This window comes from Pempheris klunzingeri, chromosome 2 (genome assembly GCF_042242105.1).
Source record: "Pempheris klunzingeri isolate RE-2024b chromosome 2, fPemKlu1.hap1, whole genome shotgun sequence".
Lineage (NCBI taxonomy): Eukaryota > Metazoa > Chordata > Actinopteri > Acropomatiformes > Pempheridae > Pempheris > Pempheris klunzingeri.
Window position 1 is genome coordinate 5,937,621 of NC_092013.1, and position 18,837 is coordinate 5,956,457.

The following is an 18,837-nucleotide window of genomic DNA, read 5'->3' on the forward strand; positions in this document are numbered from 1 at the left end:
CTGCATTGCCCTCACTTTGCTTCCTCACGCTTGGTGCTCGCCTCTGTTCCCTCCCGCTCCATCAATCATACTCAGAGCACCTCCAGACTAAATAGAGGAGGATGTCGCACAATCTCTCTTCCTTTCCATATAGGTTTTTTTTTTTCTTTACAGGCTAACACCTCTCTCTCAGTCCTTATGCTTCTCTTTGCTTATCAACCTTCAACTCCTTGCATGCTCTATTTCCTTTTTTCCCCCTTCTCTCTTTTTCCTACTTTCTTGTGGCTGAAGAATCGCTCTGGTGCCAATTATATTAACAACTGCAAAGTTTGAAAGACTCTAGCTGAAAATGGTCAAACTGCATCAATCTTCTCTTGTACAGTGCATTGATTGATGTCAGGAGCAGGTCACTACATGTCTAGACATAGAAAATGTGCTTTAAGCTGTCTCAGCTGTCAATAAAGACTGACACACGCAAAATACCAGACTAGGCATTCACGCGGATTTGTCATTTAAATCTGCAGTTAATTTGGCGGATACGAACTTGTGACATGAGTCAAACAGGATTTTCCTAGTTGCAGACAGCGCTATCAAAATGTGCTTGACAAAAAGAAGTGACCTGTTTTGCCCCCAAGCCCAAGCGCGACAAGACCCGCATGTTTCTATGTATGTACGTGCATGTGTGCATGCATCAGTGCATATGATGAAAATGCAAGAAAGGAGCTGGAGGCCCCGCCAGCCAGGAGGAGCACTGTTTACATAATGTGTTCTGAATAGTGGAGGGTCCGGCCAGGCCGCGCTGTCAGCCTGCGTCGTGGTACAGGGCATCGTCTAATGGGACAGATAATGGTGAGGCTGATACGCACAGGCAGCATGTTTGTAGGGCTAGAACAAAAGAAGGAAGGTACCGAGGAAGGGGGGGGGGGGAGGAAAAGAAGGAAGGCAGGGTATACAGTACCTCCTCGACTCTCGCTGTCTGCTGGCTTCACCTGGATTGGTCTGTTCATCTGTGAGATGAGAGAGAAAGAGAAGCAAAAAGAGAGAGAAAAAGAGGAAAACGAGAGACAAAGAAAGCCAGTAAGCATCATGTTTATTATGTAATAGCACATGCTTTTACCCCTCTCCACCCCTGGCCCCTCCAAAAAAATTTTTTTTTTAGAATCACTCAGCCAAATTGCGGGTAAAGTGTATTGAAAATCTCCAAAGCTGTAGCACTTATAGCCATTGGGGGAATAGCTGGTTGGGAATATGGGTTGGAAATATTATTTGATCCGAGATGAAAGGAGAGGGAAGGGTTGGAAAGGGGGATAAACAGAGGGATGAAGGGAACGATAGAAAGGCGGATGGAGGGAGGATGTCGGAGGGGTAACTGTGGGTCAGCAGAGCCACTGTGGCTGTGTATTCTCTGTGGGCGCCTCTGGATGCTCGTGTGCTATCGTGATCGGGTCTGTGTTGACACTGTGCATTCAAATATATTTTGGTGGAAGTACACACACACACGCACGCACACACACACACGCACGCACACACACACACACACACACACACACACACACACACACACACACACACACACAGCAAAATCAACCCATACACACAGTATAAACATAGTATGTATGAATTTAACTCCTAAGCATCACAAAATGTTCTTGTACAATCTTCTCTTTGCATCGCGCACAAGCTTGTGCATTCAAACACACACACACACACACACACACACACACACCACACACACACACACACACAGCGTCTGTCCCCCAGTGAGACCTTTCCACAGCGTGTCCTCCGAGGCCCTCCTTTCATTTCACTCCTGCCTGTCAAATCTTCCCTCTCCGCCTCGCCACCCTGCTAAACGCTCGCCGCCAATCAATTTTTAATAATGCCAATCGCCACGCCGCCAAGAGGAAGGAGGGAAGGAGGGAAGGAGGGAAGGAGAGTGGGGGAGAAAGCTGAGGATGTAAGGGGAGGAGGGAAAGGTCAAGTTTCTGTGCAGCATCAGTGTTTTGCTAAATGTCATTAAATCTTTTCTTTTGAGTTTGCTGATCATCACCATCTTAATGAATCTCGTGGCTTTCAGATGATTCACCAAAGTCAAAACCTTTGAGCGCGGGGACACAAAGTTGCAACGCAAACACAATTAATGCTCGGACCTTCGCCCTTTTCTGCGGCCAATATTAAATCAAATCATTCTCCATAACACTTATTTAAAATGGAGTTACCCATTCCCTCCTCTCATTCATCTCCTCCCTCTTTTTGACAGCCAAGAGAAGCCTACTAATGTTTTTAATGCGCTGTGATGCATTATTTATCAGACTGGCTGTTGATATGGAAAAAGGATGAGAGGGAATAAAAGAATTGGGGAACAGGAAAAAAAGGGAATGAAAAAATATGAGTAAAAAAGTGAAAGAGCAAAAAAGGGTGAGAATAAAAAAAAGTGTGCGAGAGATTTTAGGAGGGGGGTGAAACCAAACAGGGTGAGAAAGAAGAGAAACTAATTGAAAAAAAAAAAAAAGTGAGAATAAAAAAGCGAGTGTGTCTGAGAGGAGAGAAATGTGGTGATAAAAAAAGGAAATGGGGGGGAGGAAGGCTGAGAGGAGAGGGGGAGGGATGAGGAAAAGAGGACATAGTATAGTGGGGGGAGATGAGGACATAGATCAGAGTATGGGACAAGGTCAGCCCAGTGCTCCCAAGGGGCCTATAAGCCTGCATACATATGAGCGCTTTTACCGTGACCCATACAAATGGTCTGGCCTCAATCTGACCTAATTGTGTTCCACCTCCACAGGTTTTATATGCAAGCACCGGTCTTAACCCGCTCGGTATATGATGGCACTGACCCTCTGAGGTTATGTTTAATTTTCCTGCTCTTAATTTCACTCACTTCACTGAGATTTCCAGGATCATTTGTGTTTACTTTATGAAATAAAGAAAACCGTTTGCAGCATCACCAATATTTTCTTTGGATTTTTTCCCTCAATTTGGAAAAAAACTGCAACACCCTGCCTCCTTGGATTTCTAAATAATATAACAGTAGGCTATTGACGTTGTCTTATACATATGACAAAACACAGCTCTTTAATCAATAGCGCACATCATCTTTCTGATGTAATTATTCTTTTATCTGACAAATCTCACAAGAGAGTCTGAAATACAATATAAATATTGGATAAGAAAAAACAGAAAAGACCCTTCTCTGCTCTCGCCCCAAAAATAAAAATCACAATACCTCACTTATCATAACATTCATTTTAGCTTAGACGTCAAACTTGAAGCATTTCTTTTTAATGAAACTGCAATTCTTGATTTTGTTCTAACATTCATTCTTAACACCTACAATCCCATGAACAAACTTCACACATCAATCATCGTTTCTTCATTTGTCATCCCTAGTTGAGCATCAACACGAAGGATGTCATAAATCTTTAGATACAGTTCAAAATCATGTTAAGTGGCTGAGGCATTATTTTCTTTTGTCACTGAAAGCTCAGTGGAGTTTCATGGGCTCTCTATCAGTGGTTTCCATTATCTCAGGCCAATAAACTGCTTCAAGGTCAGTTTTACCATCCTGCTCATAATAGGGTGAGTTAGCACCAGGCCACTGGACAACTGATCCCAAAACAGTTGTTAAAACCAGACGCTGACTAGCACGGATAGCCCCCCTCGGATGTCTGTGGTGGTGTTAGCCAAAGCCAGATGGCATCATTGAGCAGCAGAAGCAAGACAGTGCACACACAATACAACAAGCTCTCTTTAGCCTAATGCCAGTATGAGGAATCATCCACATTTACACAAAAAGGGCCTGTGATGGAGACGTACGCACATATATGAACACGTGTACACACACAATCAGGCACAAGTGATTAGTCTTACGTGACTAGACATGCACGCTTATACACACACACACACACAAGCTTGGCTCATACACAAACATGCAAAATCACAAATAGGCATATGCATCCAAGCATGCATGGAAACATACAACAGGATACAAATAAACACACACACACACACACACAATAGATATGTAAATGTGTCCTTGTGAGTCAACATGTGATGTAAATTGGCTCATCTCTCAGGATGCACACCTAATACCTCACATGTAGCATGCTTTTCTCCTCAGCCTTGTACATGCGGCCGCCTATTTATCCACGCGTATGCCTTTAAAAACACTAGCGAGCGCACACACACATACTCACACGCAGGCTAAGCTCCATTGTTGCTGAAAGTCCACCTCAGCAGCCTTGTGTTAGAGTGGCCTTGGTGTACCACATGATCGACAGCTCAAAGAGAACTGCGGCTACACAAACGCATGAGAACAACACTCTCACACACACACACACACGCGCGCCTACACACACACACACACACACACACCCCCACACACACATTCGTTCTACACTCCTCTGTTGATTATGTAACTCAATGACAGCGCTCTGCCTCAGTGCTGCCATAGATTCCCTGCTAACTAGAAGCTGAGGGAATACATGGTCCGCATGCAGTCTGTGCTGTACCAAACTGGTGAGTCATTCTTCTGAATCAGACTAGTCCGGCCTGAATGTCTAGCGAGGCCCACAAGATTAGTTCAAAACAGTGCGGGACTATAGTTTGCTATATTGGATTCCACCTTGAAATGGGACAAAATTGAAGTCCTTGATCTGAGTTTTGCTGCTTACTGTATTGATTTCGCTGTGTGCAAGCCACAGAAATGAAGTTACAAAAACACAATTACGATGACAACTCTATGGGATTTCTATCCACTGAATTTCTGTATAGTACCTTGTTATGTCAAATGTGCTTCAAATATAGTTTATTACAAGTTGCTCAGGACAGCGAGCATCCAGAACCACACACAAACTAATACATGCACACACAGCTCACAGTCACTCGCACTCCCATCCCATCATTGTCTGTGGAAAAGAATATTGAAAGTATGCTTTACGAAACTCGGGAGAGGAGGTAGGATTTTCTCATTTTCACCCTCGTCTAGCAGATGTGTTTTTGCGAGAGAGAGAGGAGCAGTGCAGGCCAGGTCATTTCATTATCACAGTGAGAAAGCACTCCATGAAACTCTCCCAGGGAAGCAAGGAGGGCTGCCTTCATAATATTCTTCTTCTACTGTTGTCAAAACTCGCTCTCTTTTACATTCTGCAGCTGGACGCCTGTTTTTTTTTTCTTCCACGTTCCAAACACTTTCATTTTGTCTCCATTTAAACGTCGAGGTGTTTGGGTTTTTTCTCTGCTTTCCGTTCATACATATATTTAGCCTACTGATTCTTTAGTGTACTTTATATGAAAGGAAGCAATCTGAAAGGGAGTAGTTCCAGATGTTAGGATTCTCTGCAGGAGCAATATCACAGGGTTTAAGTGTAACCAAATGCCAGTATTCATACTGTCAAATGAACCACTGGCACACGACCTGGACCTGCTCTCCAAAGTATCTCAGCATGCACAACACTCATCTTGGGATGGAAACATGCCAATGGAAACATTAGCTGAACAAATATGGTTATAATTCTGAAATGCTTTTAGGAAACTGGGCCCTTGTACGCAGGGGAAAAAAACCTCAGTGGCAAGAAAACTGGAGCTGAAAAACTAGAAACATTTAGCAGGTATCTAATAGATTCACCCGTGGTCACAAAGAGGACAACCTATTTTAGAAGTATTGATTTTACATTAATTCACAGAAGCATTACACTCCCATGGAATCCCCCCCGCATTTCCATCAAAGCTCCTACAGTACATGTAAAATGTTCATTTTATTGACTTTTGCAACCTCTTGAGTCACAGAAGTATTTTACAACATCTGTAGGAAAAGCCCAGCTCACACCCTTCCACCACCATTACACAGTGCAGCCTGCAGAGAGAAGTGCCGTAATGTGACTAATGGAACTGGAATCAGCTTGTGTGGGGAGGAAAGTTATTTTTCCCATGGCACAAGAAGTGTTCATCAGGAGTGAAATTCAGGTCAGTCAGTCAAATAGCTTCGCCTCGCCTCATACTCTGTGATCCTCTCTGAAAGAGCGCAGGCTAATCTTGGTAACAATACGCTTTTCCTGCAGACAGAGCTGGAGAAGCACTTGTTGTATATGATATTCATTTGGGGAATTTACTAAATTTACCCAATGCTAACGCCATGCTAGCTCATGTTCTATTCAGCTCCACTGAATAGGACATGAGCTACATGAGATGCAGTTAAAAATATAGTTCTGTAAGTACAGCCCTTAATATGTGTGACAAAGTCATTTTACTCCTGAATATTTTAGTGAGAACAAAATTAAGATGTTGGAGCTGGTGGCTTTTTTATGTATATGATTTGAAATGTATTTCATCATACTGTGTATATATATATATATATATATATATATATATATATATGTTTTCTTGACATTGGAGTGAGTCAGTGAGATTATTCCAAGACTGAAACCTTAACTATGCTCTGTGCCCACACAGTACAATAATATTAAAGCACAAGCCTCATTTTTTAAAAGTAACGTACAATTAGACTACATTCTTAAAAGAGGGAAGATATTACAACTCAAGCATTCACAACTCTGGTAAACATAACCTTACTACATTTTTCGGTCAATCAATGTTAATTAACAAGACTCCCTTTAAAACTGATTAGTTTAATCAATATCACTTTGCATGCTAAGTGAAAACATCATATACTCTGTAAAACGTTGTCTAAAATGTATTATTGGTTGATGTCTTCTTGTTAATTCTGCCTTTAACTACAAATTATCATCGAATGACGATGATGATGATGACTGTTGACTGCCTTTTTGTCAAAAGCAGCATCTGTGTCATTTATACCAAAAGCAAACAAACCCAGAATCCTACCTACCCAGAATGCAGTGTGGTGCCCCAGACTCTGTTTGAGAAATACTTTGTGGTTAGTCTATAGCAGTGTTGATAAGGGCTTAAAAGTTGATGAATGGGTAAATCCCTCCTGTAGTCCCAACAGGTTTAATCTCCACTAATGTCTACACATCCCGGTGAGTATTGTTCTTCAATTCTGCCCCTGTAGTTCTTCATCCTGACATATGGCCAAACACCAAACCTCTCTTTTGATGCTAAAGTGAAACACATTGCGGAGAGATCAATGTCTGTGTGTGAGGGTAAGAAAGACTATAAAGCAAAAACATCCCAATCTCTTTCCTTTTGTTGCATTCCCTTTTCCTTTATCCCTTCTCATCTTTACAGATAAACAGAGATGGGCAATCTGTTTCACGTCAGATCAAGGATGAGATGAGTATTTTCCAACCATGGGACGGCCTGGCCCAGTTGTTTGGGCTGGGATTGAGTGGCATGCTGCAGCCAGGCTGAGTGGACAGGAGCAAAATAAATACAAGAAAAAAAAAAGCATCCAAATGAATTATGAATTGGCACAGTCTGTGCTTTCTTTGGCTGTGGCCGCGACACTGAGGTGGCTAGTAGAACAACGATGTGGCTGCAGTGTGCATTATGGCAAATGAGACGTTCCCCCTCATTTATCAATATTTCCTTTGGCTCAAAATGCAAGATGATGAAGCACTGCACCAAATATTTATAAGGTCTTGTTAATTAACTGCTGACTGATAGCGGAAGTTTAAAGACACTTAATGATAGCGACTGATGTACTTTAACTCAGAAGTTGCATGTTAAATGACCTCACACCCCACAAATCCTAAAGCAATTCAATACGAAACGCCTTCCTTATCCTAACCCCCGAAATCCCTCCCAGAGCAACTGTGTGAATGAAAAATGCAGTCACCATCTTTCTCGGCCTGTTTCTATATGCTGCTGCTCGCTCTGTGGTGCTGCTGCCCCAGTAGTGTCTACCGAGATCACTACGGCTCCACAAAGGCAGATGACAAGGAAACACACCGAGATCACAAAAAGAGGCAAGCCTCTCTGTCCAACCCTCTGATCATCGCTGATTCCTTCATCAACATGGCTTTCACACGCCGTTCAAGCGTACACAGAACATGAAAAGAGCGAATGATAGACAGGCACACACACACACACACACACACACACATATATATATATATATATGTGTGTGTGTGTGTGTGTATATATATTCATCCAAGAGCGAGGAAGATCATTCTTGACCTTGGGAAGAGTATGCGTGGAAATAATTTATTCTCTTTGTCTCCCTGATTAAATTTCTTATGCGCGCTAACTAACTAGCTCTGAAAATACTTTCTCCAACTTTCTGAAGACCCGTTGTTGGAAAAACTAGTTACAAAACACAGACATTTTTAAAAGCTGCAAGTTATCACACACCCCCACTCCTCCTCCACTCCTTTTCTCTTTTTGCCTGCAGTTGGTTGCGAACAGCAATGCTTTTCTCACATCCATTGTTTGATCCATTTCACACCAGCCCACCTCTTCTTTATCTCCTCCTGTTTTCTCCTTCTTTCACTGGCAGGCAGCCTGAATGCTCGCAGTAGTGGGACGGCTTTCGAACAGTTTTGAATGAGAGGTTAAAATGCAAATGTAGTGCTCTTTCTGTTTTCCTTTCTATTCCTGTTCCACATCTTATTATTTTCCCTTGTTCCTCTTCCTCCTCTTCTTCTGTATGAATATGTTGTCGAATAGAGTAAATGAGTGTGAGTGTGAAAACTATTTTTTCCTCAGCGAGTTAATGCATAAAACAGTGCCCCCCCCACCCCTGTTTCCCTGCATCTTTTCAGCGCAATACCTGGATAAGAATCGACGTGGAATGAGAGTAGACAGGGTTTATGCTTCCTTGCGAACACTTTAATAGGAATCGACGGTTGAGAATTCTGTTGTCACACTGTAACTGGATAGAAAAAGCACATCATCTGCACCCCCCAAATGATTTTACCCTGTCAAAACCTGTTATAGCTTCACACTTGCTTGTGACATGCACTTGTGCATACCCTGCATCCTCGCACGCTAAAGGCTCATGTGCAAATGGGAAGCACGCACACACATATTCAAATCGATACATATGCATAAAACATATTCACATACTCCATTTTGAGCATGCACAAGTGTTTCGTTTTGTTGCTTTTGACACGAGTCATCACGTCTGACTCTGAAAATCTTCTGCAAGCCCTGAACACAGATCGATTATCACACTACAGCTTGATCCATCACAAAAAAGAGGCATAGCTAATAGAGGACAGTGCCAGGGTGAGAAACAAATAGGCTGCAGTGCACACAAACACACACACACACACACACACACACACACACACACACACACACACCACCTCTTGCTATGGTTACATAATTAGACGTACAGCACCTTGGCAATCAACAACTCTGATGTTGCCATGGGGACTATAGCTTTGACTGTAAAAAGAAAGGATCTATACGTGGAGGCGGTTGAGGGCGGAGGTGCGGAGCGAGGCAGCAAGAGCAAAGAAAGACGAGAAGATGCAGAGAATGAAAAAGTGTGAGAAAATTGGTGCGAGAGAAGTGAAGGTGTCGCTGAGGGGCTGAGCAGCTCTCTGTTTATGTGCGAGCGTTCGTGTGTGTGTGTGTGTGTGTGTGTGTGTGCATAGTGCACCTGCATGTGTGAGATTAGAAGTGTTCAAACCTTCACTGTGTGCACCAAGTGTGTGTATGTATGGGTGCTGCTGTGTATGTAAGCTTGCAGGAGGAGAAAAAAAAAATGACAAGGACAAAATGTGATAGAGTTGGTTAGTAAGTGAGAGGAAGAGAAAGAAAAAAAAATATAACTAGAGAAAAGGACAATTTTCAGCCTCTCTCTCCCTTCCCCTGTAAGCTGACTGCATTGCCTGAGCTTTGCAGCATATAGTGAAGATTAGGCCAGACGAGAAAGCCATAAATTCTACTTTTCTCTTTCCAGAGGTGAACATAAATCATAGCTGGTACTGGCATGCCATCACTGGGTTTTTGCTTCTCACTTATCTAATGAATAAAAAAAAAAAACAAGTTCAAAAGCTGTCACATTCTGGACCAGGCAGACTGCTTTCACTTTCATCCCCTCACTACTTTTGTCCTCTTCTCCAGCCACCACTGAGGTACAGAGACGATGAGTGGGTTTCACATAATTGGGAGTATTCATGAGCTGCATATCGCCGGACTGTGCGCGTGTGCCTATGTGTGTATGAGAAGAAGAGAGTGAGGGCTGACTTGAAAGGCCTGTGCATATGAAAGATACCTTACAGCATATGCAAATGTAAATATAGACACAAATAGCAGCATGGGCAAACCATGAATGCACTCAGCGAGGAAATGCAACCACTCTTATGTTCAAATACGCTCAAAAATGGCCTCACGACCACCCACACGCTTTCTTGCACGTGTGTGCGCTCAAACACACACACACACAAACGCACTCTTGTTTCTGTCTTATGAGGTTAGGGGGTGAGGAGATGGTGTTGTAATGAGCTGTCACTCACAATAGCCTGCCCTTGTATTGGAAAAAGGCAGGGAGAGACACGGTTATGAAAAACTGAAATTGTGTGTAGAAACAAAAGGCAAAAACAGAGTCAATGAGAAGCCACAGAAGGAATAAATGAAACTGTGCCCACACCCAGTTGACCAAATTAGAAACACACATCTTTTTCTCTCTATTTTAGCTCCTCGCCCACGCTAAATGCAAGGAAAAGAGTAAAGTAGGTGGAATATGTGATATGTGAGACCAAATCACTATTTTACTCAGGCACCTGGCAACAGAAACTGAAAAATATGAACATGAGAACGACTAAATTGTGAGTTTGGATGTGTTAAAGCATCACAGTCTCATCAAGTCATCACTGTGAGGTTGCCAGGCAACCGACGGAGACCTCAGGCAGTCCCTCCTCCCCACGAAGAAATAGTCCAGCACAATAACCGTAAAACCAAAACTTGTGAATGGATTAAACAAGCAAGATATAACATGTCAATTAGTGAGCTTTAGAGGCACGGGAGGGCGGATTTCATTCTTCAGGCAGACGGGCTAGCTTTTCCAGTCTTTCTGCTGAGCTAAGCTAGCCATCTGCTGAGGGTAGCCATATATATATATACTGGACACAAATGTGAGTGACATTGATCCCATTGAACTCTTGACAAGAGAGAGATTAAAAGTATATCCTAAGCTGTTGGGTTATTGCTTTAAACAGCTGTGACTCACATGTTGATTTTTCCTATTGAATCGGTTTTGTGTAGCTTTACTAAATCATAACGTTAGTGTGGATGCACGTTTGTATTTTAAAAATGCATTTTAAATTTTATTTTAAAAAAACGACTGAGGACTGAGGACCACTGAGGACGCCTCAGGGCAGCGGTCTCATAGAAATGACTGCTTCTTTTCCTCGCAGTGCTCATGACGGTCTGAACAAGGCCTTAGCATGGACGCAGTCCGAGTGAGACGAGAGGGATGTAAAAGAAGAGTGAGGGAGAGGGAAGTAACACGTAGAGGTGTCATGCGTGCCTGAAACTCTGCAAGGCCTTTTATGCAATACATAACCTCAATACTCCTCTGCCATCTCCAAACGGAAATGACAGGAGGGTATGAGAAGATCCAGACAGACAGATGAGGGATCAGCTCTTCTCTCCTCCACACTCTCGCACACACTCCTTCTCTTGCCTGCATATTTCCATCAAATAATCACTAATTCCAAACTCCCTGGCTGATTAAAAATAGAAAAGGCAGGAAGAAGAGAGAAAGAGATGAGTGTCGGGAACAGAGGAACACAGCAGATCGAGGGAGAGGAGAGGAGAAAGAGTGGAGGAGGAGTAAGAAGGAAGTGACACAGTCAAATCTGCCTGTTAGGCTCCGCCAAAGAAACAACAGGGAGTTTTTCAGTAAGACAGCTCTATTGGCTCCCAGCTAGAGCCCAGGTGGGCGAAGTGAATGTTCTCTCACTCCCACACACTTAAGAGTCAAAAATATGCACATGCACGTGATTGAATGCAGTACACACATACGCACATGCGAGAACTGATGTTTGCATGTAATGTGCCAGCCTGCCTACGCTCACACACACACACACACACACACAGGGAACGCGTGCACACATTGTCAGCGATAAAACACACTCAGAGCAGAAAAGAAGAATCTTTGAAGGACGCTTAAGGCCACAATGTCAATCTATCTCTCATCTTTGTCTTTTATTACTCTCATTCATTCCTGTAGCCACTATAATGGCTTCAGCTGTTCAGTAGCCTGTCATAATGCCAAAATGTCACTCCCTCTGCAATTTCACATATAAGGAAAAGCCAAGAGGAAACTCAGAGGGAGGAAAGACTGAACTGACGACCATGAAAGTGAATGTACACCGAAAAACTAATTGAACTTTTGTTACTATGTGAAACTCTTTAATATGTTTTTCTTTCTCTCTTTGTCTTTTACTGTTATTCTCTCTTCATTTACATTTGTTTCATTTCATTCAGCCCCCTCCTGTTTCTCTCCTCCTTCAAAACGGAGGGTTTAGCTGAGTATAAGAAGGAGAGACTTGAGAAACTAAGTGTGAGAGAGCTTAAAGTAGCAGCAACAGAGCAGCACCAGGTTCGTTCCTGGGGGAAGTGAGAAAGAGGGAAGGAGAGGGGAATATGATTTCATTATTAATGGAGGAAAAGTTCCTTCAAATTGAACCTGTAAAGCATCTCTAGCTGCCTTTCCTTTCGAACAGAGTGAGACTTGGATAGGAAGAGGGGGGCAGAAGATGAAATGAAGAAGTAGAGGGAGAAAATGGCGGGATAACATTGTCAGGAGAAGATTTAATGTTCCTTAGTTTGGCCATTGCCTGGTTTGTTTTGGTTCTGTTTATTGTCTTGAATTCACTTACCAGGTGGTCATCAATCATTCAATAAACACAATGTGTTTCCTTCTTATTTTACTTTTGTGATAAAACCATGTTAATCAACCATGACATGTTAATCTGTGACATTCTAAAATATAGCGTGGTAGTCAGCAAACTGACTCAGTAATCTCACTAATATAGCAATATCTGTCCAAAGTTTGCTAACATCAGCTAACATTAACCAGATTAGCTACTGGTCATGCCAGCAAGTAAGGCTTTAGCAGGAAAACCTCTGAATGTGCCGAAATGAGTTTTCATTTGCAAGAGGAAGATTATATTATTTGAAGATTACACAGTCTCACTGTAAAATGGCCGTATGCCACCAGATTCCTTAACTCAATCAGTCAATTTAACTATTCCTCCACTGCATGGCATCAGACTTTTTTTTGGTTTGTTTTTGAGCTGAGGAGCTTCTGCTCACATGCCATGCTCCCCTGGTATAAATTTCAGCCCTATGCTTTGATGTACTTTGCAGGAATGGTGCCAAAACACAGGTTTTCATGTTTATCTCATCTCGTGAAACAGACACCCTTTACATCTGGCACTAAATGACTCAAATGAACTTGGATTTTGTCCAGACTGAGCTTAACATAAAAGTGCACTTGTAAATGCACCCAAGATACATTGCAGTAGGTGATCCAACTACCTCAGGGATGCATCTCGCCATAATGATGCAACTGTGTAAACCCCTTTAAATTCAAACACAACTACATACTGCAAACAGAAATGTAATAGATAGTGAGATATTTTGACTTTTTCGTGTTTATTGTGCTTCCATTTGGGTTTAAAAAAATGGCTCACACTACCGACATATCCAGTAATTGCTAATTGTATGAGAAATAGGACAATTTTATGACAACAATCATAAAAAGTGTATGCATCATTACAACTTTCCACATTCTTGATTAGTTTTGTGCTTCCCGAGAAAGACAGTTGTCAGGCTGGATATGATAAGTTTGCCTGCATTTTCTGAGGGAGAGAGCAGATCGATTCAGTGCGGGTCACTGAGATGCATTTTAATGAAATGCTGAATAATATCTCTGTATCGAGGAGCCACAGAGTAAAACCCACTGGATGCTCTGGCTGTGAGTGATGAAATCAGGAGTTACATTTTAGGGGACCACTTCCAATTGTCAGACCTCCACCTTCAACATCCAACCACTCTGAAAACTTCCCTCGGGATATCCCATATGTCATGGCTAATGTTTTACATTGTATGAGCTAAAGTTAAAACGCTTATGCAACTCTGCAGTGGAGCAGCCTTTATTTTCATTACCTGTCAGGATAGGTATTATGTCATTCTTATGACAGCGCCGGCCAATATGTCAGCCTCTTTAGGCTGAGTGCATCCATCTGTGTTACTATATATCTGACTGTAATATCTTGCTGGCTGTTGGCCAAGTGAATCTTGGTCTGCCAGGGTTGCTACTGTATCTTACCGTATCGCTTCAGCTCTCTCCTCTACCCTCACCACCCCCACGGACCTAAAAATATTGGACATAGTGATGGCAAAGCAGATGCTCCGGCCAACTTTTTACATCCTTTAAAATCCATGAAGAGAACTGACCATTTGTACACTTCCAAGAATTTCTGTGAGGACCAGAATCCGAATCTATAACTAAATGCACAAGTTTGTATTTCCAGTGGTTGCAAAGACTTTAAGCAAGACAAAATCTATAGATATCCGAGCGAAAACTCTTATGGAGGAGTGCCTGGGAATGCTGAGGCAGAGTGACTGATTTCAGGCGATAGTTTCTCCCCTGCAGAGTTAAGAGGGCCCACTGGCCCTTGGGAGCAGCCTGTCACAACTAGAGAAACTCCTGCTGGAGCCACTCTGTTGAGGTTTTCAGCCGGCTCCCAGGGGGTCCCCACCACCACTTACCCGTTGAAACAAAAATCAATGGCTTAATGATCCAAAACAGGAAATAGAATGAGAAAAAAAGAAAGTCCCTAAAACAACAAAATGTCTTTTGGCAAGGGACATTCTGTCCTGGGCCTTCATTTGTTTGTTTGTGTGTGTGTGTTGAAAGAAATTTGCTGGGATGGTAAGTGAGTATATATGTGTGTGTGTGTGTGTGTACATGCACGCGCAGCTTTGAGAGAGTGAGCTTACCCTAGCTTAGTGGCGCAAAACATATTGATTTATTGATTGCCTGTTTCACCCCCTCACCGTCTCTCTCTCTCTCTCTCTCCCCCACTCTCTCTCTCTCTCGCTGTGCCTGTTATAGAGGCTCTGGGGATTCGAGACTGCAGCGGGGACTGAAAAAGGCACGTGAGGTTGGGAGAGATGGAAGAGGAGAGAGAGTCAGAGAAGGAGAGAAAGAGACAGAAAGCAAGGGAGGGGTGTCCCATCTGAGAGTTGATCCAGCAGCCTTTTAACCAAGGCCCCTACATCATTCAGATTTATGAACTAAGGTCACGACCAAATCAAAACCTTGACCTATCTGCGAGGATGCCGATTTATAAGCACCTTGTACTGGGGAGTGGTGGGGACTTGGCAGGAGCTAGTATTCTCCTCCTTGGCCCTGGCTTCCCTGTGGAGAGAGCTGGATCAGCGCTAGAGGAGAGGCTGGCTGTAATTTGTGATTAGCAGACAGGTTGTGCTTTATGATATACTACTCCCGGCTGGTGCAACTCCCAGTTCAAAAGAATGTCACTGTCCCACAGCCTATACATTAAAGCTTGCTGTCTCACTAAAGCAGATCAGGCTGGAGGAGGTCAAGCTCCAACCCTGCATTGTAAGGTTTTTTTTCAAGATCTGCTAAGTCACATTGGCTATAGCTGTTAGCATGCTAGCAGGAAACCTTAAAAAGCCCAGCCGAGAAGCCTCAAACAGCTAAGCACTGCGACAATGTAAGCTATCACATAGTGACACTTAATGGGAGCTTATCTGCAAATGCTTAAGATGGAAAAATGGCATCAAGTGCATTGTATAGCTAACAGAAACATGTGTCACCATCGATTTTGTAGCCCCTCTAGTAGCTTATGACTCATGGGGATGCTTGTCATAAGCATCCCCCATGTTAGCGCAATGTCCCCTCCTAAACCTGGTCTCTCCATAAATTATGGACAGGATGAAATACGAGTCCCCATTTGACAGCCCTTCATTTCCCGCTCCCAGGGAGACCTAGCACAAAGGGACTGCTTTTTTTGTCCCTCTTAGAACAAGAACAAGGAATGCAAAGAAATGAACCAAAGTGAATTGCCTCACAGATGTTAAGAAACAGTGGATAACAAAGAGAAAATCCACTAGGAAAGAAAGTGCAAAGTCACAGAGAGAGAAAGGAAGACAACAGTAGGTCTTTCCATTTTCCCTTCACCAGTTGCCTCCTGGTTGTCATGACGACTTCTTATCCTGGGGCTGGTCTGCTCCCCCTGGAGGCAGCTGGGAAATCAGGTAGGGGAGGGCCACAGGCCGTTCTATTCTTAAATACACAGCATCAGGCAAATGCAATTACAAACCCGAGGAGGGCCAGAGTCTAATCTAATAAAGCAGAGGTGGTCCACGTGTGAAAACCTGCCACTCGCCTGAGATGGCACGCCCAGGCACAGAGAGCTGCGGCCCCCCCGTGGCACTGACTGACCCCCTGCCTCGTCAAGCGCTGGAAGAGACCAGATGTATGACTGTTATAGAGCGCACAGCAAGAACAGTCATTTTATCTTTAGTTCAAACCCACTGACTGGAACAATTGATTAACTAGGACTAAACTTTACAAAACTGTTTGTGTAGGCTATGTTCTGTCTCCTCCCTCTCCACTTCTGGGAGGCTTTTGACAAAATTTAAGGCTCCAGAAAGCTAAATAATGCTTACTGTATATACGCAGCGCTTTTTGTTTATTTGTTTGTTTTTACCATAGTGGTGTTTTGTCAGATCTGTCTCGTTTAATGCACTTCGAAACATAATTCCTGCAGCATTGTGTTTGCCTGAGATGGCGAACTGAACAAAATCTGTCTGCTCAGAGGGGTTAAAGAGTCCGATTGAGTCTTGGACGTCAGCTTGTCAACTCTAGCCAACTCACTCAGATTACAAATGAGAGGATCTGATGGTGTCGACTGCGGCCAAATTCCTCTAATTAAAATCACAATGGCTGAAAACACGGCAACACTCGCTTGTCTTTGCTGAGGGACGCCCACTTGGCCCTTATTAAAGGAAACCTGGAGAGAAAGGTTAATAGCACAGACGTTGTGTTACAAGTACCTGTGTAATCCTATTAAGTACGGTATATAACACAGTTCTGGGACAGTGGTTTATACATATGCCACATATATGACACTGTTACATTGCTGCAATGTAACACTTTTACTCAATATTAGCTTTTTATCACACTTCAAAAACTGCATGTTACTTTTTCTCTGCTTTGCGTGAATGTGCAGGGGATTTATGTTCTCCCCATCACTTGATAAAATCAAAGAGCTGGGAATGCTCCCTCCTGGAGAAAGACAGCTCTCCTGCAGTTTCTCATCAAAGCTACTGTAGTTCAGTGCACGTTCATCTTAACTGACAGAGTGAAAATTAATTATGATGAAAATAAATCATTGGGGGGATGACGTTTAATTTATGAGTTATTTATCTTCAGTTTAACATCCAGAAGAGACGATAATCGTTATATTGAAAATATAACAAGTAGCCTATAACAGAAACTGAAGTCATTGTTTTGTAGAAGTACAATAGTTGTAGTAGTTACTATTTACTATTAAATATTCCTACATGAATGCAGTAATAACATTCCTGGATGATATAAAACACACATACCAAAGAGAAGCTACTGATCATATTGATTTGTCAAAGTGCACAAGGGACCAGAAAAAAAGCACCAATAAACTCACTCTCTCTCTCTCACACACAAGCTATTTCAACACACATTAATGCAGTGTTGTCTTGTTTGCCCACAAGGGATCTCAGCATTGATGTGAAACAATTATTTCTGGCTGGTTCAGAAAACTAAAGTTTAACTATCAGTCAACTTTGTGTTGAGTTAGAAGGGTAAATGCCCATCAGAAATCACCATTCTGGTCTCACTGTTGACTGATAAACAGACAAACAGGGCCAGATTTACTAAGGCGTTTGAACCTTGTTTCAAATGTATTCTGTGCCGAGAGACTTGCATGCTATTTATCAAATAAGCTCATCGGCCCAGAAGAGCATTTGCTTGTCATCTGCAGCCCACCTTGCATGTAATCATTTGTGAGGTTGTGGAAGTGTAGGCACATACAAAGGGACATAACTTGGAGGTCCATGGGGCAGTGATGAGTGTGCATCCACACTCTATGACACTGCAGGCCTGTGCTTTTAGATTGTGAGTCTGCTCTTAAAGAGTAATGCAGCCACATTCCTCAAGGCTGCCAGTTTCTTGACGTGCCCTGATTGATATGTTTGCTAGGTTTTTAAAAAAAAAAAATCTCCCGTAGACTGGAGACCTTTGAGGGTGCAGATCGAACTTTAAAGGAACCCTCTTTATCAGGAGTGTCATGTACTTGCACGCTGGTTCAAAGATTTTCTTTTCTATTTGTATCATTAGATTTGCTAACTTCCACTTAAGCCGTCTCTGCATGTACAGAGTTGAGTCATCAGCATACAGACGCATCTTCGTCTCACATATATCGATTTGATTATTACTGAAGCTGGTGAAGGCTTCCAATGATTCGTCCTGATAGGACAAGCTTTATGGATCTGTTCAGCACTGTGGAAAGAGAGGAGTTTGACTATAGTCCAAACTATTTTAAATATCTAAGCATATTCACAGCTCAATTAAACTGTAAGGAAAAAGCATAGTTGCTGGGCCCTTAATGTTACTGCAACACATACCATCCCTCCTGCCAGCTGTGAACTGTGTATGTACCTTGTCACCTCCCAGTTCCCAGTGTTAAGTACAGTGCACACAGAAAACCACAGTATACATGGTAGCTTAATTATTTGCCCAGAGACTCAGGGACCAAACAGAACTCATGTGCTGGAAAAACACAATCTGACCCCACGTTTTCTGTGTATCAATTAGCTTGTGGACAACTTAATTTAGAAATGTGCACCATGTGAGCGTAAAATAAACAAAACTACATTTTAGCACCGGGTCCCTCTACAACACAGGGCCAC

The 18,837-nt window shown here is 42.7% G+C and overlaps 1 protein-coding gene across 3 annotated transcripts in view; it reads right to left on the reverse strand.

Moving 5' to 3' along the window:
• Positions 1-18,837, reverse strand: part of celf4 (CUGBP, Elav-like family member 4) — a 76,840-nt gene that overhangs the window by 13,279 nt on the left and 44,724 nt on the right. For all 3 annotated transcript variants that reach the window (XM_070850868.1, XM_070850884.1, XM_070850875.1), the window contains exon 3: positions 938-986. In XM_070850868.1, coding sequence (XP_070706969.1) covers positions 938-986 — 49 coding nt within the window. The remainder of the gene's footprint in view (positions 1-937; positions 987-18,837) is intronic.